A 22,564-nucleotide genomic window follows, 5' to 3' on the forward strand; every position below is an offset into this window, starting at 1 on the left:
CTCTCCATAAAATCCCTTAAGCTTTTTTCCCCCATTTGACATGCATGTTAATGCCAGGGCTCTTTTGGGAATTCTGTCAATAAGCGCAGGTGTCCACAAAAGCCTGACAGAAGAGAACTGTGAATTTGAGAGCCATTAAGATGTGTTTTAAAGGCATTGTCAACACACCATCTTTCACCAAACAACATAATATAACATAATTAGCCATATTTGCATTTTGCAACCTATTCGTAGGCAGGGCAGATTGTATTTTGTGCTGGCATATGGGCACCCTTCAACACCATGCACTGTGGTTTATTAGTTGATTTCAGGGATGGCTCTAGTTTTTCACAAGGCTTCGCAAAAGCAATAGAACCACTGAGTCGGGTCAGTCATTCGTTTTTCTTTTTTTCTGTGTGCTTGTAGTTGCTTCACTACTATGGGCGAACAGTGCGTCTGAAAATATGGTGTGATGCATGGCTCATCGGAAGAGCTTTTGATAATGAAGGTATTATGGATTGAGTGTGGTGCTATCATGCTCTCTGGATCATGTTTTTTTGGTGGATAATGGAAAACAACCCATTAAACAAGTACTCCAGCCAAAATTATCGTATTGTATGTCATTAGGTATTTATTATGATGCTTTTTTCAAAATTGTACTTTAGTTCTTTCCAGGAACACAAAAGCAGTACGTTTGAAGAACTGTACCAGTCGTTCTTTTCCATGCTTGAATAGAGACTAATGCTTTCATGGATCAAAAAGCAAGGTATCAAAATGAGACTTTAACGGTCTGCCTGGAAACAAATGCCATGATCCCAAACCCCCTCGTGGAAGAACGCCGTCGTGTTTACAGCTGTGACAATGAACGCTTACTGGGATCAACTAAACGCTGGATTGAAGTTCGCGGCTCGACTGTTGCAGTAAACTTGCACAACATTCTTGAATTAATAATTTATTAGATGCATGCTGGTCTGTTATTGTAGGGACATCGACTTTACATTTTCACACCCCTTAACATTACACAGAAAAAAATTAACTGTGATTGGTTGCATTACATGTCAGTCAAACGTCCTCTTGGGCAGTCCTTGACCAATGAATGCTGCGATAGAGTCCAGACCCTCTGCCGTCAGTCTGAAGGTCTGGCTACGTGAGACTAGTGAGACTCATGAGTAAAAGTTCCAGGAAATCCCTAATATAATAAGACATCCAATGATTGCTGCAGTATTATGGTTTATCTTTGTTCTTCAAGCCATCTTGGGTATTTTCATAAGGATAATGTATAGGCTATTTATAATGCAATGCCAATCGACATAGCCTTTATCACTCTATATAGGCTAATACTATAAAATAATATAATTTCTTTTTAATTTCCATTTGAGTGATAGCATTTTTTATTTTTTCAGGATTTCTATAGATATTGCAAAATATGGTTCTCATGAATTTGTTTGGCCACGGTAACCGTGTTGTGAAAAATCTGATATCGTGACAGCCCTGGTGTGATTTCAGAAGACTTTAAATATAGTACATAAATAGTATGAATAGCAACCCGAATAATTCTTCACAAAAACTTTGTATGTTTGGAACAACATGACGGTGAGTAAATAATGACAGAATTTTCTTTTATGAACTTTTCCTTTAAGAAAACAGATGGTAATGCATTCGTCTTTTCTTCCATCTGTTTCGTAGAGGAAATATGGAGGACAGTGAAAATAAACAAGAGCTAGTGCAGTGGGAAATCACATGCCATGATTCATAAAAACACGCCATGCCACTGAAGGCTGAATGGGAAGGCAAATTATAATTGTGGTAAAAAAAACAAACAAAGTGTAAGGCATTTGGAAAGGGAAATATTTTTATTCTGGCACAAAACTAATCTCAACTGCATCCCAAAGCTGTGACTATTCTTAACAAAGAGACTTGTGTGAAGTGTGCTGATGTTGCTTGGTGTTGTCAGTATAATACCTTTCATTATGATCGAAGACTTAAGTGTTTGGGACAAACACGCTCACCAGATGTATGCAGGCAGAAGCTCAAAGGAAACGCCCAGACAACAGAAGACACGTCCCTCTGGGAGATCAGGGGGCGGAGTGGGGGTCACAAACTGTTCCTCACTGGGAAGAACTGGACAAGATGCACAGATTAATAGACTCCTGAGCTTTGTCTACTGTTGATAGATGTATAGCATGAACTACTGCTCAATTACGAATAGCAGTGTTTCCTTCACTGTCATGCAATCTACAGCACCATTGCAAACGATATTTTAATCAAGTTGTGAGCTTGCAGTCTCATTTGAATGAGATGAGATAAAAACAAAAACAGTTTGAATCAGTCCTTCAATCCTTCACTGAATGAATCACTAAATCTGTCAGAGCAGTTACTCAATTAACTTCTGATTCGTTTACTGAAACGCTGGACTATGTTTTTATTCTTATCTGTCAAAGCAAGAACTGTTTTGTGAAAGGTTTGTGAAACTTAAAGGTGCCCTCGAATGAAAAATTGAATTTATCTTGGCATAGTTAAATAACAAGAGTTCAGTACATGGAAATGACATACAGTGAGTCTCAAACTCCATTGTTTCCTCCTCCTTATATAAATCTCATTTGTTTAAAAGACCTCCGCAGAACAGGCGAATCTCAACATAACACCGACTGTTACGTAACAGTCGGGGTGTACGCCCCCAATATTTGCATATGCCAGCCCACGTTTCCAACATTATAAAAGGCATTAGACAAGGGCAGCCAGTATTAACGTCTGGATGTGCACAACCAAATCATCAGACTAGGTAAGCAAGCAAGAACAATAGTGAAAAATGGCAGATGGAGCAATAATAACTGACTTGATCCATGATAACATGATATTTTTAGTGATATTTGTAAACTGTCTTTCTAAATGTTTCATTAGCATGTTGCTAATGTACTGTTAAATGTGGTTAAAGTTACCATCGGTTATTACTGTATTCACGGAGACAAGAGAGCCGTCGCTATTTTCATTTTTAAACACTTGCAGTCTGTATAATTCATAAACACAACTTCATTCTTTATAAATCTCTCCAACAGAGTAGCATTAGCCGTTAGCCACGGAGCACTATCAAACTCATTCAAAATCAGAAGTATACAATATAACAGTATACAATACTCACATAATCCGACGCATGCATGACGAACACTTTGTAAAGATCCATTTTGAGGGTTATATTAGCTGTGTAAACTTTGTTAAGGCACTGTTTAAGGCAAGCGCGAGCTCTGTGGGCGGAGAGCACGGGATTTAAAGGGGCCGCAGCATAAAATCGGCGTGTTTATAATGATGCCCCAAAATAGGCAGTTAAAAAAATTAATAAAAAAAAATATATGGGGTATTTTGAGCTGAAACTTCACAGACACATTCAGGGGACACCTTAGACTTATATTACATCTTTTAAAAACATAATCTAGGGCACCTTTAAGTTAGTATTATTACTGCTCATATGACAACATGTAGTTTAAGACAGTGGTTCTCAACGTTTTATGTAAGACGTTTTCTCTAGTATTTTTGCTGTAATTAAGACAGTATTGCTTGTTTTTTAATTCTGTATTAATTATTTTTTAATAAAACCAAGTTAATGGGAGGAACATTTTTTGTTGTTGTTGTTGTTTTAGCATTTTATTGTATGATTAAAATAATTATTAGTTAATTATTAAAATAAATATACCAATAAGTTAGATTGAGAAGTTAGATTAATTGAGAACCACTGGTTTATGAAGATTTTTATAATGTTTATTATTATTATTATTATTCATTTTTTTAAATTTTTTTTTTATTTAATAACTGATTTTAATCTTTGATTCTAATAATGAATTAAATCTTCAATGTTTTTTTTTTTTGTCCACAAAAAAAATATATATTTGATTAATTTGATAAGCTGGATGGACTGCAGGGTTGAACAGGGTCTCCTCGCTGTAAAAACATCATTGAGTAGGAAACACTCATATAGCATCTCTATGCAACTCTATGTCATTTGATATTCATGCTGCTATTGAACACTCTGAAGCCTCTATTGATGTTCACTCGAGTAGATGTTTGTTAAGTAAATGTATTGAGGTCACAATGACATTCATGTTGCATTTTCAAACTTCGCTTTGCTCTTTACTATCCTCTGTTACATCATGCGGCAAAGCAGATGATTCAACGGCGTGATTTTTGTTTGGTTTCCTTTCCAGAAAGGTCCTTGAGCATCTGAGGTTGTTAAATGCAGCTTCTCGTGCCTGTCGGTGAATGCAGATGGAGACATGTGTGCTATTAGCATTAGCTTTATGAGGCTGGCTGCTTGTAGGTCCTTTGGGGATAAAACCGTGGCCTGTCCTGGACTGCTTTTGGAAGTGCCATAGCTTGTGGTATTGACATCAGTGTCATGTCCAATCAGTGGCTGAGATTGGAGCACCCAGAGCTGCGAGGCTGGACTTGCCAGCTTTAATTTCCAAGTCAACTCTCGTTTTAGTGGAAGGGTGGGGGTTTGACTCCGGAGAGCGGCACGTCTCGGTCCTAATTAATCGCCTGTGTGACAGGGGTATTCCTCTGGCTGCCTGTAGATTGTGTGCTTTCACGTGTGGCCCTGCGGTCCGTCATTTCACCCTGCTTTCCAGCTGACATCATGAGTGCCGTCATAAAGCGACCCCTGAAGCTGCCTTTATGCAAATAATTGCTCATATGTCAATATATTGTCTTCGTTTTTGCTTAGTAAATCAGTTTCTTTCTCCTCTGTTTCGTTTCTAGATCAGCATCTTGGAGCGACAGATATTTGATTTCCTCGGATACCAGTGGGCTCCGATCCTCACAAACTTCGTCCACATCATCACAGTGATTCTAGGGCTCTTTGGAACAGTACAGTTCAGACCGCGATATGTGACCGGGGTGAGTTTCCGCATATTTTAATATTCAGTTTGTGACATATTCTCTTTCACCCCTGCAGGTTATGCTGTCATTTTGTTGTATTAATACCACTGGTGTCATAAAACTGTCACACTTTGAGTCCTAGCCAGGCACAATGCAACACAACAATGAGCAGCAAATCTGTTCCATGATAAGTTTTTGTACTAACATATTGCAACCATGATGAGCAGCAAGACATTTTTACAGTTGTTTGGTTTCAGTCTAGCTTCACCCACAGTGGAATCTCATTGGTCCAAAATTTTGCTCCACATATGCTCTTAAACATCAAATATGTTCTGATTGGACGTGATTGTTGTTGTGCAGCAGTTTCAAATTGAGTATGCACAGACTTGTCTGTATTCCCTAACAAACTAAGGGAGAAAAAGTTCTGAGTCTAATGCTCTGAGGTATGAAAACATCCTTAGACAGTTTTAATCATGATCTATATGTGTCCAAAATGGACTAAATTGTTACAATGGTGCATTTTCTCCTTAATTTGGTTTGTAAATTAAAAAAAGACAAACATTTGTCACATTGTCGCATCTCTGCTAAAATATTAGAATATGTGCAATAATAAATGCACAAAATAACTTTATGATGTCCAGAAATCAATTTCAGTAGTACATTGAGTTTCATTTATTGACACAGAACTCATGTTTAATGTGATATTTTCATACTTAACACCTATTATAATACAATATATTGTTAGTCTTGAGGGTAACACTTTACAATAAGGTTCATTAGTTAAAGGGATAGTTCACCCAAAAATGAAAATTTGATGTTTATCTGCTTAACCCCAGCGCATCCAAGATGTAGGTGACTTTGTTTCTTCAGTAGAACACAAATGATGATTTTTAACTCCAACCGCTGCCGTCTGTCAGTCAAACAATGCTAGTGAATGGGAACTTCTACTATAAGAGTAAATAAACCTTGCATAGACAAGTCCAAATTAAACCCTGCGGCTCGTGACGACACATTGATGTCCTAAGACACGAAACGATCGGTTTGTGCGAGAAACCGAACAGTATTTATATGATATTTTACCTCTAATACACCACTACGACAGACGGCAGCGGTTGGATGTAAAAATCATCATTTGTGTTCTACTGAAGAAACAAAGTCACCTACATCTTTGATGCACTGGCAGTAAGGAGAAAAACATCAAATTTTCATTTTTGGGTGAACTATCCCTTTAACATTAGTTAACAACATCAGTTAACATGAACTAATAATGAACTGCACTTCTACAGCATTTATTAATCTTTGTTAATGTTAATTTCAACATTTACTAATATATTATTAAAATCTTGTTAACATTAGTTAATGCACTGTGAACTAACATGAACAAACAATGAACAACTGTATTTCAATTAACTAACGTTAACAAAGATTAGTAAATAAAGTAACAAATGTATTGCTCATAGTTAGTTCATGTTAGTTAATACATTAACTAATGTTTAACTAATGAACCTTATTGTAAAGTGTTACCGTCTTGAGAGTATTTACATTAGTAAATAAATACATAGATTCGTATTAAAGGGATAGTTCACCCAAAAATGAAAATTTGATGTTTATCTGTTTTCTCCCAGGGCATCCAAGATGTAGGTGACTTTGTTTCTTCAGTAGAACACAAATGATGATTTTTGCAGTCTGTCAGTCGATGCATGGCAATGGTAACAAAATCTATGAGAGTAAAAAAAACATGCATAGACAAATCCAAATTAAACCCTGCCGCTCGTGACGACACACTGATGTCCTAAGACACGAAACGATCGGTTTGTGCGAGAAACCAAACAGTATTTATATAATTTTTCACCTCTAATACACCACTATGTCCAACTGCCTTGAGCGCGCGCGCGGCATCCGGTGCGTGTGGTGTGTAAGGTACTTGCTCTGGATGCCCTGGGGGTAAGCAGATAAACATCAAATTTTCATTTTTGGGTGAACTATCCCTTGAAAGATTAGTGTGTCCTAATGGACTGGTGGTAGGATTTTTGTTAAGCGTGCCAGAGGTCCTGGGTTCTCATCCGCCCTTGTATAGTTTATTATTATTGTTCGTCAATATGGTATTATGGAAGAAACAGTTGTTGTTCACAACATTCAGCACGGATGAGATCAGACCACATGTTCTGACAGCTTTTCTCTACAGTCGGGTACAACGGACATTTAACACCCTGGTCAGCGTAACAGAGAGATATCAACGTACTAACGGACCGGGTCATTGGCTCAAATGTGACTCAGACCATATCACCCAGTTGAGATGAAACAGATTGGCTTTTTAGTAGTATGTGTCGCCCTTTGGAATAAACAATGTTCACTTTTTTAGTCTAGGAGCAGTGGTCAGCCAGAGAGATGGAGAGAGAGCCTCCTACAGAGATAAATTGCTCACATTCGAACATTACTCTTGCTTATATCCGTTTTGGGGATGCTGTCAGGCCAGATAAATTTTTATTCTAATTCAACTTGGCACGTTCCAGTGGCTGGCAAAGGGCCAAATGAGGTTCCACTACATGCCCACATCTTCTCTATCTAATGTCCTGACAACACGTCAGATTTCAAGATGGCAAAATTCCTCCCATCTCTGAGAGTTAACGGTCTGCTGCGCTCTGTTTGTGGGGAAAGGTTAGGCTTAAACAGCCCTCGTCAGGAACACGTTCATAACCTTCTCCCTCCGGATCAACTCTGAATGCGTGTTAGAGATATCATGCAGGATTATGAGACTTAATTGAAGTCATTCGGTCTGTCTAGACCCCCTCCTGCTCTAACATGCGGAGGAGGCTCTATATACAGCAGAGCATGGAAGGCAGAAGATACATCAACGACATTGTAGTTGGAAGACAAGCATAATATTTTGATCTTTGCCCCTAGCCTAAGGCGCTCACGATTTTTTGCGTATATAATAGAGGTGTAACGGTACACAAATATGATGGTTCAGTAGGAACCTCAGTATTGAAGTCATGTTTTGGTATGGGTTCAGAACAGCATACAAAGTCTGACTAACTTTGCTTTTCTAATTAAAAATGAGTGATATAAATTTCTTTGAATTTTAATTCTGCTTTCTTACATTCAAATTCTGCTTGATATAGCTCAGTTTCAATTCAGGCATTGCATTTAAAATTTAGCAGGCATTCTCAGTTCTGAATGGTGCACAATCCCAGAAGAGAGCTACAGTAGTACATTTGCAAAGGGAGGTTGTAGTGTCTTTGCACATGCTCGTTTTTATCAAAGCTAAGTCCATATTGATCTATCTATTAGAGCCACTTTTGGGGAGCTACTCAAAATGCATGTCGCTAACTGCTCATTTTCAAGCGCTAAAGGCCGTGTTTTTCCGCTCAAGTCCCATCAGGTAATTCAGATTGATTTTGCATTTCCCTTCACTCAGTATTTCATTTGCACTCACCTGTCTCACTTTGAATTGGATCAGATAAGTGTTATTTTATCTAAAGATCACTGCTTGCCTAACAGACCTCTGAGTTCTCACGTGGTATACCTCTCACATTTTAATCAGTAAAAACATGCTACAGGCTGCTAATGCTCATGAGCAAATTCAACGCCCCGCTCTACCCTCGTCTTTTGAACAAATTCGTTTAACATGATGGCGGTTTGCTGCATTCCCTAATGATGTGAAACGGGATGAGACCTGTGTTTATTTAACCGAAATTTACTTCATTTTCAGAGACACCCCCCTGTGCCGGCTGCAATTTTGCTGGGGAATCTTACATTGTTTCATAATCACATCCCGCTATTTCGATAAGCGTTAGCTCATGAACCGGGGGAACGCGCCACCCTCACAAACTCCCACACAGGGTTCTTGCTTCCACTGTGAAATGCATCGCCTGCCTGTAACGCTTCTTTGGCAGATTCCAGATTTGTGGAGGCAGAATGTTTTAAGGAACACACATCGGAGAATTAATTACAGAGAAAATATCCCACTTACACTTTTGCAGGCCAATTAATCATGCATAAGCAAATGTTTATATGGTTAGGTTGTTATTGGGGGTCTGAGGTTGAAATGGGTCTTTCAAACATCCTCTTCCTGTCTCTTTCACAGTATGCCGTCTGGTTGGTGCTGTGGGTCGCCTGGAATGTCTTCATCATCTGTTTCTATTTGGAAGTGGGTGACCTTTCAAAGGTAACATCTGATTTGGTACTTCTTTTGCAATGTGTAATCCCTCAGCTTGGGTATCAGTCTTTTCTGTTTATGTTTAAGCTCCGTAAGCATTTTATTTAGTGTTATTGATTAATTTTAAAAGGGGCTCTTTAAAGATATGTTGCAGATCATCAACCTACATTAGTAGTAGGTCAGGAAAGACATGTATTGGTTCTTTTATCAGTTTTTCAGAGTCACAGCTGGGTATAAAATCCTTTTTAGAGCTGGATACAGGTCTTGGACTGAGAGTTTTGGGGTCAGTTTGCCTAGCCATTCAACAGGTGACTAAATGAATAGTGAGATTAACTAGTTCATCTAGATTTTTTTTATATTCTTTCTTTCTTTTTTTCCTATTGGTCTTATATAATTTTTTTTTAGTTTTGATATTTTAACTCCACCAGCGTTGTTTTTTTGTTTTGTTTTTTTTAAAGTCGCCAATCAGCCAGAATTTTTGATCATTTCACAAAACTTTCATGGCCCCCAAAATATTTTGTTGTATGAATATCTAAACATACAATATATCAAAAGAAAGAACAGGAAAAAAAACTATTCTATCTTTATGCATTCTTTTATAACAACACTTGAATGTGGGTAAGCAACATTGAACAAAAAGCTGAGAAAAACGCATTTTTTTTGCAAAGACTACGTCTGGGTCGGATTCAGAACAATGATCAAATCATAGATCGAGTAGATTGCACAGTCCTATATCTCTTTGTGGGTTTGACATTTAATTCGGTAACATTAGGCAATTTTGATTTATATGCTGTTGAATGTTTGATGTTGATGGCATTAATGTGCATACGCAATCTTCTGTCGGTTGTTTCTGCTGCTGCTTCGCTTGATTTTGGATTTTGAGATTCTGTACTCTTTCAGAAGATGCATAACTCCCCCTATATAACAGTGAAAACATGGATTGCCTGAAAAAAAATGGTGGGGAAAGAGTTAAAATAACAATTATCCCATAATTTACAAAAAATGCATCCATCCATCATAAAAATAATATGACTCCAGTGGTTTAATAAATGCCTTCTGAGGCAAAGCAATGGGTTTTCGTAAAAGAAATATCCATATTTAAAACTTTATGAAGTAGAATCACTGGCTTCAAATAGCGGTCAAGAATTAGAAATCTAAAGCGAAATTTTTAAGGAAAATGTCCTTGGATTTCGATATAAGAGGTCAGAGGTCACCCTTCCACCAGAACTCGTCTTTCTCGTGTTGCACTTACGGCCGTTGACCAAAGCCAGTTATAGTTTATTAAGTTTTAAATATGGAATTTTTTTTTTTCTTTTTTACAAAAACCCATCACTTCACTTCAGAAGGCATTTATTAACCCTCTGGAGTCTTATGGATTACTTTTATGATGGATGGATGCACTTTTTAGAGCTTCAAAAACTATTCAATGTCATTTCAAAGCTGGGAAGAGCCAGGATATTATTTAATATAACTTGATTGTGTTTGCCTAAAAGAAAAAAGTCATATACACCTAGAATGGCTTGAGGGTAAGTAAATTATGGGATAATTCTCATGTTTGGTTGAATTATTCCTTTAAGAGGTGGTTCATCACTTGCTGACAGAATGCTGTGCGTTTTCCATTGTAAAACCCTCTTATACACATTCAGATAGATGTCTTTTGCTGTCTTGGCTGTTATGACTGTTGTGTTTTTAAGATGGTGTGCCAACTTTAAGAAATTCATTCTTTTCCATCCTGTTGCACTCTATTTAGCTGTTTTTGAGTGTAAGATAGTGTTGTAACTTAGCAACCACTCACAACACCCCAGCAACCACATATCTATACATTGACAACTACTCACAACACATTAGCAACTGCATAGTAATGCAATAGCCACTCAGAATGCCTTAGCATCTGCAATGTCTTGGTGCCCATCTACAGTCTTAGCAGTGAGTTTTGCACAGACAAACACCACTCACTTTTTCTTCCAAAACTGTAAACATCTAGTTTCTTGCATATAGTTGTAAATTGGCGAAGATCTTTTTTTTCTCTCCCCTCTATTTTCCCATCTTTGTCACCTTCATTTCAGCGAATAATTTATTAAATAATCCATCGTCTGCTCATGTGTTTTAGAAATAGCGAGCAAATATGTAATTCAAATTTCAAATACTGTACCCAAATAAATGGCAAACTTTGATTTCTTTTTAATACTGCTTCAGTTCGGTGGCAGTGCAAGCTTTTACTTCAGGCCACTAATCATGTAACAATGGTCCATAATTGCAGGTCAAAGATTATCAACGATTACTTGCAGAGGATATGTGTGCTATACCATGCTTTTGCGTATTTGTATTACATCACTGGTCGTAAGATTTTTGAAGCATTCCAAGGCAAGTGTATTGAGGGATAAGGTGGAAAGAAATGATGTAGTGTATTGCTGATGATAAAAACGCAAATGCCTGCACTCCTTTCCTCGGGCACAGATCTGTAATGGAGATTGATCCTTTAATCTTTAAATCACCTAGAAATGGCTGGCAGTCAATCTGGTCTTTTGGTTGATATGTCATTAACGTGCAATCTTATCAAGCATCTCAGATGACAGAATGAACATTTCACTTTAGATCTGCTTTGCAAGCAACAGTGTCAAAGATGTCAGACGGATCGCCGGATTCAGCTATCATTTCTCTGTTATAGCCTCTCATGCCATCATGTTCTGATGTGTCACACATCAAGGTTTTTATATTAGTGAAGCCATGGCTTACAAGATCAGGGTAGCAAAGAGGATTATTTTAGGTTGGATTCCTTGTTGTACAACTCACTTTCACTTTTGTTCTTTTTGATGAGGTTGGCATGAGACCATCACCTTGCATTAGCATATTTCTTGCATCTGCATGGTATCTGGATATTCTTTAGCAGCACCTCGCATTCCATTTGAGTCTTAGTTTAAAAAAATCCCACAGTTAGAGATGTTAATAAGGATTAGAAGTGAGGAAAAGAAAAAAAAAATAGGCCAGTATAGAGATGTGAGTGAGAATTTATCAAAAGAAATATAGTCTAGTGGAATAATTCATGGAATATTGTTCATTAACACCAAATTGTCCATAGGCGTGAATGTGTGCGAGTCCCAAGCCATGTAATGGGGAGGGTTGGGGAAAGACCTGACAACCTACCCCAGAAAAACATTGCTAAGAAAATTCATGGACAGCGTATGGCGAGAGATGGCCATAGAATCACCAAGAGTCGGATACGGCTGAAATGGTTAATGAGAGAGAGAGATTGTTCATTAAATCCAGTGACCATATCACAAGGCCAGTGTGTTCTGAGAATAGAATAGAAAACAGACCGAACCTCTACGGAAATTGAATGATTTGAAATGTGCCGCAGGAACTCACATATATTGCTCCTCACGTGAGACTCTAATCGCAATAGATTCCAATAGAGATGTTGCTAAGCGAATGCTGAAATTTCCCTTACCGTTTTGTTTCATTAATATTTAAAGGGATAGTTCACCCAAAAATGAAAATTTTCTCATCATTTCCTCACCATCAAGTTGTTTCAAACCTGAATGAATTGCTCCTGAAAGAAAGCTTCTGCTGAACACAAAAGAAGATATTTGGAAGAATATAGCAAACCAAGCAGTAGATGGGTCCCACTGACTTCCATAGTATGGAGAAAAAAATACTATGGATGTCAATGGTGCCAATCAACTGTTACCCATATTCTTCAAAATATCTTATTTTGTATTCAGCAGAAGAAAAGAACAATTTGAGGGTGAGTAAATGATGATAAAATTTTCATATTTGGGTTAACTATCCCTTTAACTTGCTTTATTTAAAGGTGCCATCGAATTAAATTGAATTTACCTCGGCATAGTTGAATAACAAGAGTTCAGTACATGGAAATGACATACAGTGAGTCTCAAACTCCATTGTTTCCTCCTTCTTATATAAATCTCATTTAAAAGACCTCCAAAGAACAGGCGAAGCTGTTACGTAACATAACTGTTACGTAACAGTTGGGGTGTACGCCCCCAATATTTGCATATGCCAGCTCATGATCGAGGCATTACACAAGGGCAGCCAGTATTAACATCTGGATCTGTGCACAGCTGAATCATCAGACTAGGTAAGCAAGCAAGGACAATAGCGAAAAATGGCAGATGGAGCAATAATAACTGACATGATCCATGATATCATGATATTTTTAGTGATATTTGTAAACTTGTCTTTCTAAATGTTTTGTTAGCATGTTGCTAATGTACTGTTAAAGGATTAGTCCACTTTTAAATACACTTTTCCTGATAAATTTACTCACCCCCATGTCATCCAAGATGTTCATGTCTTTCTTTCGTCAGTCGAAAAGAAATGAAGGTTTTTGAGGAAAACATTCCAGGATTTTTCTCCTTACAGTGGATTTCAATGGCTACCAACAGATTGAAGGTCAAAATTACAGTTTCAGTGCAGCTTCAAGGGCTTTAAACGATACCAGATGAGTAATAAGGGTCTTATCTAGCGAATCGATCGGTCATTTTAGAAAAAAATACAACCGTTTATGCTTTATAAACAAAATATCGCATTGAACGTACTTTCCGCTTCCGCATTCTTCATAACGCTTACGCTGAATGTTCTACGCCTTCCCTATTCTACTTACGGAACGAACGCAGCGCCAGTTTAGTTTTTTCCCATAACTTGAATGGGGAAGGCGTAGGACATTCAGCGTAAGCGTTATGAAGAATGCGGAAGCGGAAAGTACGTTGAAGGCGATATTTTGTTTATAAAGCATAAACGGTTGTATTTTTTCGAAAATGACCGATCGATTCGCTAGATAAGACCCTTTTTACTCATCTGGTATCGTTTAAAGCCCTTGAAGCTGCACTGAAAATGTAATTTTGATCTTCAATCTGTTGGTAGCCATTGAAATCCACTGTAAGGAGAATAATCCTGGAATGTTTTCCTCAAAAACCTTAATTTCTTTTCGACTGACGAAAGAAAGACATGAACATCTTGGATGACATGGGGGTGAGTAAATTTATCAGGAAAAGTGTATTTAAAAGTGGACTAATCCTTTAAATGTGGTTAAAGTTACCATCGTTTCTTAGTGTATTCACGGAGACAAGACTGTCGTTATTTTCATTTTTTAAACACTTGCAGTCTGTATAATTCATAAACACATCTTCATTCTTTATAAATCTCTCCAACAGTGTAGCATTAGCCGTTAGCCACGGATCACTATCAAACTCATTCAGAATCAAATGTAAACATCCAAATAAATACTATACTTACGTGATTAGACATGCTGCATGACGAACACTTTGTAAAGATCCATTTTGAGGGTGATATTAGCTGTGTGAACTTTGTTTATGCAATGATAGAGTCGAGAACTCGGGAGGGGGTGGAGAGCACGATTAAAAGGGCCGCAGCCTGAATCGGCGCATTTCTAATTATGCCCCAAAATAGGCAGTTAAAAAAATTTATTAAAAAAAATCTATGTGGTATTTTGAGCTGAAACTTCACAGACACATTCAGGGGACACCTTAGACTTATATTACATCTTGTAAAAAAACGTTCAATGGCACCTTTAAAGGGTTAGTTTACCCAAAAAATGAAAATTCTGTCATCATGAGACCCTTATGTTGTTCCAAATCTTTTAGGATTTAGTATATTTAGTATAATTTTAGAATTATTTAATTGATTAAAGTATTTATTAATATTTTGAATTATCTTTTATTTTTATATTTTCAGTTTTCATTTTAACTTTAGTTAATTTTATTGTTGGTTTTTTTGTACTTCAGCTTATTTATTTTTCATTTTTCTCAAGTTTTTCATTTATATTTGCATTTTACTTTATTTCAGATTTATTTAATTTAGCAAAACCGATTTCTAAGTTAACAATAAAAAAACTGGATCAAACAACACAAACAACATTGGATCATCGTGATTTTCGTTTTATGGACAAATACAAATTCTTCAAAATATCATCCTTTGTGGTCTTCTTTTGAGGGTGAGTAAATAATAACAACATTTTCATTTTGGGGTGGACTATCCGTTTAAGATTATTTATAGTGATTTCATCCTTTTCAGTGCTCGTATTTACAGCCGCAAAATGCCACCTATAAAGTGAAGCCCAGTTGATGTGCTGCAGCATCAGTGCTGTTGGTCCACTGGATTGGCAGTCCTGATGTGTCTTTCTGAAGCTCATCGTCAGAGGGGCTGGCAGCCTGTCACAGCTACAGCTTTGTGGGAAAAATTGAGAGCCTCCACAACCCTCTCGAGAGGCTCTCCGTGAATCTTCATTGCCGTTCGACGCCCTCTTCGTTTTTTAACTGGAGAATTCACACAGCTTCACATCCCACAAGGGATCTTGTCAGTCGTTGTCAGCTGGAGAAGAAAGTCACTTCGGTGTCCTTGATGTCTTCACAGTCTTCTTCAGAATAGAGAGAACTTGATGCAAACAAATGGAGTTCGCGAATCCGCCTCTCAGAATCTGCTGCCTAAGTCATCAACGCGACTTTAATTAGTTTGAAAAGTTATAGGATATTATTTAGCATAATTTATTTCCTTGTGACAGTGCGGCTCATGATTTATTAATGTGGGTGTAATGTGTTTAAGCAGCAGAGAATCCATTGAGACCAGCAGAGGCAATTAGATTTAGATCACACAGAAACAAATGAAGATAAATACAAGAGACAATTCCCAGACTCTCTCTTTTTTTTTTTTTTTTTAGGTCACACAGAACTCAATATAAGTCAAGACTTACTCTGTTACTTATATCAGTAGGAAGTAAAGGTGCAGGAATAGACATGTAAGATCTATGGCAAAACCTAGTGAGCTGCCAACGGCAACAGCATTTTAAGAGCACTTTCAATGCGGAAACTGTTCCAAAAGATAGCTAAATTAATTGTGCTGCCTTCAAATTGCAAGGCAGCATTGCATGTTTATGTAGACGGCAGTCCCAGAAGGCCTTATGAAAAGCCTTGTGAACAGTGCTCGAAGTATATTTTAATCTGTAGTGTACCCTCATTTTTTCTTGTGTACCTCACTTTTTCTTGCATACCGGCATTTCTTACATGTTGCCGGTACTCTGACCACCCATACCGCACCCCCCCCCCCGAAAGTGATTTCAACGGACGAGAACCCCATCCCACCCCGCAAGGTTAAAGGTTCTCTCATTTTTTGCTATTTTTTCTTGTAACTGTCACTTCTTCACCAGCAGGTCTGCTGTTATGAACCTTGTTACAAAATAAACACCTCATTGTAATTTGTTTGCACTGACTCTAATTTACCAAAAAAAAAAATAAAAAAAAAATCTTAGAATGACTTAAATACCCAAGATTTAACAAAACTATATTTCATACAAATATAGTAAGACAAAATTTCTAAATTGTGTAAATGTCAAAGTAGGGACTTTGAAGTGGTACTCGGTGTGTTTCAACAGCAGGAACCAGGGTCTAAATTAAGTTCCGGGTAAAAATTTCCCCCTCAGAAAGTCCCTGCTCGTGAGGTAGTACTTTATCAAAGTTCAGGAACTTTCATTGAACATGCTAATTGGTTGAGTTCAAGTAGCGTTTAAATTGGTTGACTCCATGCAGCATTTTATTTCAACCACCATTTTTAAAAGTCTGTTGTGGTACGTGCAGTAAGAGTTGTTTGCTCTTCGAATCAACAATGGAGTTTAAAAAATACGACTGATGGACCGATTAAGGTCATATGCGGAGGACGAAATCCAGCGGAAACTGGAAAGTTGCGCACAGTCCTACGTCACCAGAACCTTCACGGTAATTTAGACCGTAATGGAAACGCTGACAGCAACAGGTCTGGGTGAAAAAAGTTCCTGGGACAAATTGTTCTGGGTAATTTCGGTGGAATCCTGGCTTTAGTACAACAATAACTACATCATGACGATAACTTTTTTTAAAAATCCTAATACTGAACATATTGCATTATGGCTTTTATGTGTTGTTGTCTACCTTCACTCCATCCTTACCTATACTAAAAAATCAATGTGAACATTTGTCTGCTAAATTACTAATGTAACTTCACAATTAATAATAATTTCCTTGAACACTCAGTATTTTGATTGACGATAGTAATGCTAACATTTGCTAGCCGTTTAATACTTAGCTACGTTAACGAAGACAAAACTACAGTAGCCTATTTACAGATGAAACTGACCTGCACTTGAAACCCTAAACAGGTCAATAATGTTTTTTTCATGGAGACCTTTCCTTCTCTGCTCCACGTGACCGCTTTCTTCATTCTCGAGTCCCTTGCATTGATTACTCTGTTCAAAACCGTTTGGCAGAATTGCGGAGTGGACATGACCTGAATAGTAGTGTTGCTAGTCAAGACTAACAGATTCATGATTTATTATTGACTTCTTATTGAATGCTTAATTCAGAAATGATCACTTTGGTAAATTTGGCAGGCATTAATATAAAATAAAAATAATTAAAAGCAATTTTTTCTAATGGTATTTTTGAACAAATAAATGGAGCCCTGGTGGACATAAGAGAAGTGTGGTTTTATTGGTTAGATTAATAGCAATGGGGGAAAATACAAAGAATGACTGACATTTGAGGTAGTGGGACCAATTTATGTGTTCAAGCATTTCCTGTTTATCCACATATTTTTGTAAGTCTTAATGTGAATATTCAAGAGGTTATTGTCTGTCACAACCCCACCCCCCTATCTCCAAGTCCACATGTGCATGTTTGGAATGGGATTTGGAAGCCATTACTTGAGGATAGTGGTGTTGAGCAAAAGTGACAGCTGAGATTTTGAGGAGGTGGCCAAAGTAAATAGCACAGCAGCCTCTATCCAGTCCACTAGTTTATAAGCAAACACAGACAGTCTGGCGAGAGAGACGAGAGTTGCCTATTGCACCTCGCTTTGCAATCTGAAAGACCCTCCCATCACCACTACCCCATCCCTGAGGATAGATTGCATGCTTGCCTTGCTGCTTAGGATCTAGTTTAGTAAGCGCTGTTGTATATTATGAGCTATCTGCATTCATATTGACTATTTAACATTGTCTATACATGCAAAAGTATCAATTTTAAGAAAGCATCTGCTAAGCAGTAAGACTGCTAGGTATTTTTGCAATGTTTTAGGAAAAAAGATCAAATATTAGTCATGTTCTTAAAGCAAGACCATTTCAAACTTAATTCAAGGTATATCTTCTGAAAATACAAAATATTATTGTGATATGATTATTTTATACAGTTTTGCTTCTTAAGCAATTCTTAAGAATCCTGAAAAAAAGTATCACGTTTTCCACTAAAATACTGTTTCAAAATTGATATTAAGAAATGTTTCTTAAATCAGCATAATAAGTTGCGTTTCCACCACAGGAACTTTCCCCAGGAACTAGGGACTTTGGGGTGGTTCTTAGTGTGTTTTGACTGCAGGAACCAGGGTCTAAATGAAGTTCCCCCTCAGAAAGTCCCTGCTCATGAGGTAGTACATTTTCAGAGTTCAGGAACTTTAGGGGGTGGGACTTGGCTGCCGAACATGCTGAGTGGTTGAGTTTATGCAGCATTTTATTTCAACCACCATTTTTAAAAGTCTGTTGTGGTGCGTGCAGTACGTTTTTTGCTCTTCAAAACAACAATGGAGTTTAAAAAAATACGACAGATGGACCGACGACAAGGTTCAGGCTTTATTACTCTTACATGCGGAGGACAAAATCCAGCGGGGACTAGAAAGTCACGCACAGTCCTATGTCACCGGACTAATTTTACGGTACTTTAGACCGCGATGGAAATGCAGATACCAACAGGTCTGGGGGGAAAAAGTAATTTCGGTGGAAACACGGCTTAAGAATGATTTCTGAAGGATCGTGTTACACTGAAGACTGGAGTAATGATGCTGAAAATTCACAGTAACCACAGGAAATTGAAATAGCAAACAGTCACAATATTGCTTTTTTTACTGTATTTTTGATCAGATAAATGCAGAAGGGACTTCTTTCAAAAACATTAAAAAGTCTTATAGAACTCGCATTAAACCCAACCACTTGTGTGACTGTCCATTCTGAACACAGTTATTCTCTAAAGCTTCCCAATGCAAATTCCTAAAACTTCAAACATGTTTGCCTGGTTGCATGAATTTATATTACATTGGTATTTTACAGTTGCTGTAGAGCTGGTGATATTACTGTCAAAATAACAGCAACTTAATCCATAGAACTATGTTGCCGTGGGTTTATTTCCCCCTTACAAAGAAGGCAGCTTAAAATGTCCAGCCCTGTCAACACACTCCGAGTCCTCATATTCAGTAAAATGTTGGAAGTCTGAAAAACTGTCAGGGGGTGAAAGTGATAAGGTGATTTATAGTCAATTTCACTGGGAGCTGGTGGGGAAAAGCTGGGCCTGTCAGCCCTGGCTTTTCAAAACAAATGACTTCGAGCCCATCCACTGGCTCAATAAGGCTATCATTCCCCATCAGGACACATCACTGCCACTTGGCCATGGAGGGAGGAGATGCTTGGGAAGGTATTTGGGGCGCAGGTGAGTCAGTGCTACACCTGTGTGGGGCTGCCTGCTCTAATGCGGCTCTTTGGCTGACAGTAAAGCTCATAGAGATAATTGTTGCCTCTCAGAATGCAGCACTGTGACCACAGCTCATATTTTCCCTAATAAGATAGGAAAATGACATGGTCTTTGAGTTTGACAGTACTCACTTAGGGCCCGAGCACCGATGGTGTGAGGACCTTATTGGAATTGCTCAGCCAATTATTCTTCTTCTCCAAAATGAATCGCATTTTTGAGGGCCTAAACGTTCTCAAAAACTCATGAAACTTTGCACACGTGTCAGAAGTGGTGAAAATTTACATCTGGTATGGGTTTCAGAATTAGGTGTGGCAAAATGGCTCGATAGCGCCACCTACAAAATTTAAATTAAGCGCCCTTCATGCTACGTTTCACGTACAGTTATGAAATTCTGTAGACAGATGTAACAGCCCAATAACTACAAAAAAGCCCCTGGGTACAAAGTTTGTAAACCCAACAGGAAGTGAGATATTTTGAATTTTCTCTACAAAATTTTGGCAGTTTTTGCCATTTCCACATGTTGTACTTTAACGAACTCCTCCTAGAGCTTTAATCAGATCAACATCATATTTGGTCAGTCTAATCTAAAGGCCTTTGAGACGTTAAATTGCGAAGATCTAGAGTTTTCGCTGAAGGGCGTGTCCGTGGCGGCCTGGCAAAGTTCGATGTTTCGCCATGAAACAGGAAGTTGTTGTAACTCGGGCATACAACGTCTGATCTGCCCCAAACTTCACATGTTTTATTAGAGTCCTGGCCTGAAGACATTTATATGGCAATATTCAGTTACAGTCATAGCGCCACCTGTGGGTAACAGGAAATGACATGTTTTACACTGTGATTAACTCCTCATAGAGATTAAACCAGAAGCACATCATATATGGCCAGTCTAATCTTAAGGCCTTTGAGATGTTAAATTGCAGAGATCTTGAGTTTTCGTTGAAGGGCGTGTCCGTGGTGACCGACAAAGTCTGATGTTTCGCCATGTAAGGTGAATCACTTTTTTGAGGGCCAAAACATCTCGAAACATCTCTTCTCGAAAACTCATGAAACTTTGCAGATGCGTCAGAAGTGGTGAAAATTTACGTCTGATATGGGTTTCAGAATTAAGTGTGGCAAAATGGCTCGATAGCGCCACCTAAAAAATTTCAACGAAGTGCCCCTGACACTACGTTTCACGTACAGGTATGAAATTTGGTACACACATCTAACAGCCCAATACCTACAAAAAACCAACAGGAAGTGAGATATTTTGAATTTTCTTTGCAAAATTTGTGCAGTTTTTGCCATTTCCAGATGTTGTACTTTAATGAACTCCTCCTAGAGCTTTAATCAGATCAACATCATATTTGGTCAGTCTAATCTAAAGGCCTTTATGACGTTAAATTGTGAAGATCTAGAGTTTTCGCTGAAGGGTGTGGCCGTAGCGGCCTGACAAAGTTCGATGTTTCGCCATGAAACAGGAAGTTGTTGTAACTCAGGCATACGATGTTGGATCTGCCCCAAACTTTACAAGTTTTATCAGAGTCCTGACCTGAAGATATCTGTATGCCAATGTTCAGTTGCAGTCATAGCGCCACCTGCCAGCAACAGGAAATGACATATTTTACACTGTGATTAACTCCTCAAAGACATTTAATAATAACATCATCATATATGGTCAGTCTAATCTTAAGGCCTTAGCGACATTTAATTGCAAAGATCTTGAGTTTTCGCTGAAGGGCGTGTCCGTGGTAGCCTGACAAATTCTGATGTTTCGCCATGAATGATGAAGCTGTTGTAACTCAAGCATACAATGTCCGATCTGCTCCATACTTCACATGTGTGATAAGAGTCCTGGCCTAAAGACATCTATATGCCAATATTCAGTTAGTCATAGCGCCACCTGCTGGCAACAGGAAATGGTATGCTTTACACTTTAGTTCACTCTCAGAAAAACATTTTAATATGCCATGATGTACCAAACATACTAGAAATATGTTAAATCATGAAACACTTGGCTAAGTGCAAATGTATGCGATTAAAGCCAAGAAACAGGAAGTTCTAGTATCTCAGGCATACAATGTCCGTTCTGCTCCAAACTTCACATGTTTGATAATAGTCCTGGCCTGAAGACATCAACATGGCAATATTCGGTTACGGTCAGGAAGTGTGGCACTTTTAAATGACTTGGCTATATTGCTCCTGTATTTTCTCGCTTACATCCATGTCACCCACTGTTCACTGTTTTCCTGATGCCAACGGGTGGCGGTTAGCCTGGGTGCGAGGGCCCTTTCATCGCTGCTTGCAGCTTTAATTTGTTACTGGATTTTAAAGTGGATTAAATACACAGTACACACATATATTATGTGTAAACATTTATTTTGGATGCAATTAATCACGATTAATCATTTGACAGCCCTAATGTTGAATGTTTTTTTTTAAACATATTTTTCTTATATTTTTCATATCTTGGTCTCACCCAGGCTGCATTTATTTAATCAAAAATACAGTAAAAACTGCAATAAATATTATTACATTTTAAAATAAGCATTTTCTATTTTAGTTTTATATTTTGAATGTTTTATATTCCTGTGATGGTAAAGCTGAATTTTCAGCATCATTACTCCAGTCATCAGTGTCACATGATCTACCCAAGAAATTCTTTGATGAATAGAAAGTTCAATAGAACAGAATTTATTTGATATAGAAATCTTTTGTAACATTACATCACAAGTCTTGAGTTTTACTAATTTGATTATATTTAATTCAGTCTAACGATGTGCTAAATAACTTAACCCTCTACCGCACGCATTATGATAGATTTATAAAAAAAAATATTTGACTCTTTTTCTTTTCTTAGAATGGCTTAACTTGAAGTGCTGTAAAAAAAAAAATATATTATTTTGAGGTACTTTATGATATGTTGCCATATGGCAACAACGTGCAATAGTGGAAATAACTTAAAATAAGTGTAAGTGTATATAGTTAATATTTTTCCTCAGAAATGTTGTTTGTATTGAATAAATTGGTGCTATTATAAGCTTTAGCAGTAAAT

The 22,564-nt window shown here is 37.7% G+C and overlaps 1 protein-coding gene across 5 annotated transcripts in view; it reads left to right on the plus strand.

Moving 5' to 3' along the window:
- Nucleotides 1–22,564, plus strand: part of nkain2 (sodium/potassium transporting ATPase interacting 2) — a 164,520-nt gene that overhangs the window by 93,085 nt on the left and 48,871 nt on the right. For all 5 annotated transcript variants that reach the window (XM_048207428.1, XM_048207430.1, XM_048207429.1 and 2 more), the window contains 2 exons: nucleotides 4,729–4,866; nucleotides 8,936–9,016. In XM_048207428.1, coding sequence (XP_048063385.1) covers nucleotides 4,729–4,866; nucleotides 8,936–9,016 — 219 coding nt within the window. The remainder of the gene's footprint in view (nucleotides 1–4,728; nucleotides 4,867–8,935; nucleotides 9,017–22,564) is intronic.

The sequence above is a fragment of the Megalobrama amblycephala genome, linkage group LG11, assembly GCF_018812025.1.
Source record: "Megalobrama amblycephala isolate DHTTF-2021 linkage group LG11, ASM1881202v1, whole genome shotgun sequence".
Lineage (NCBI taxonomy): Eukaryota > Metazoa > Chordata > Actinopteri > Cypriniformes > Xenocyprididae > Megalobrama > Megalobrama amblycephala.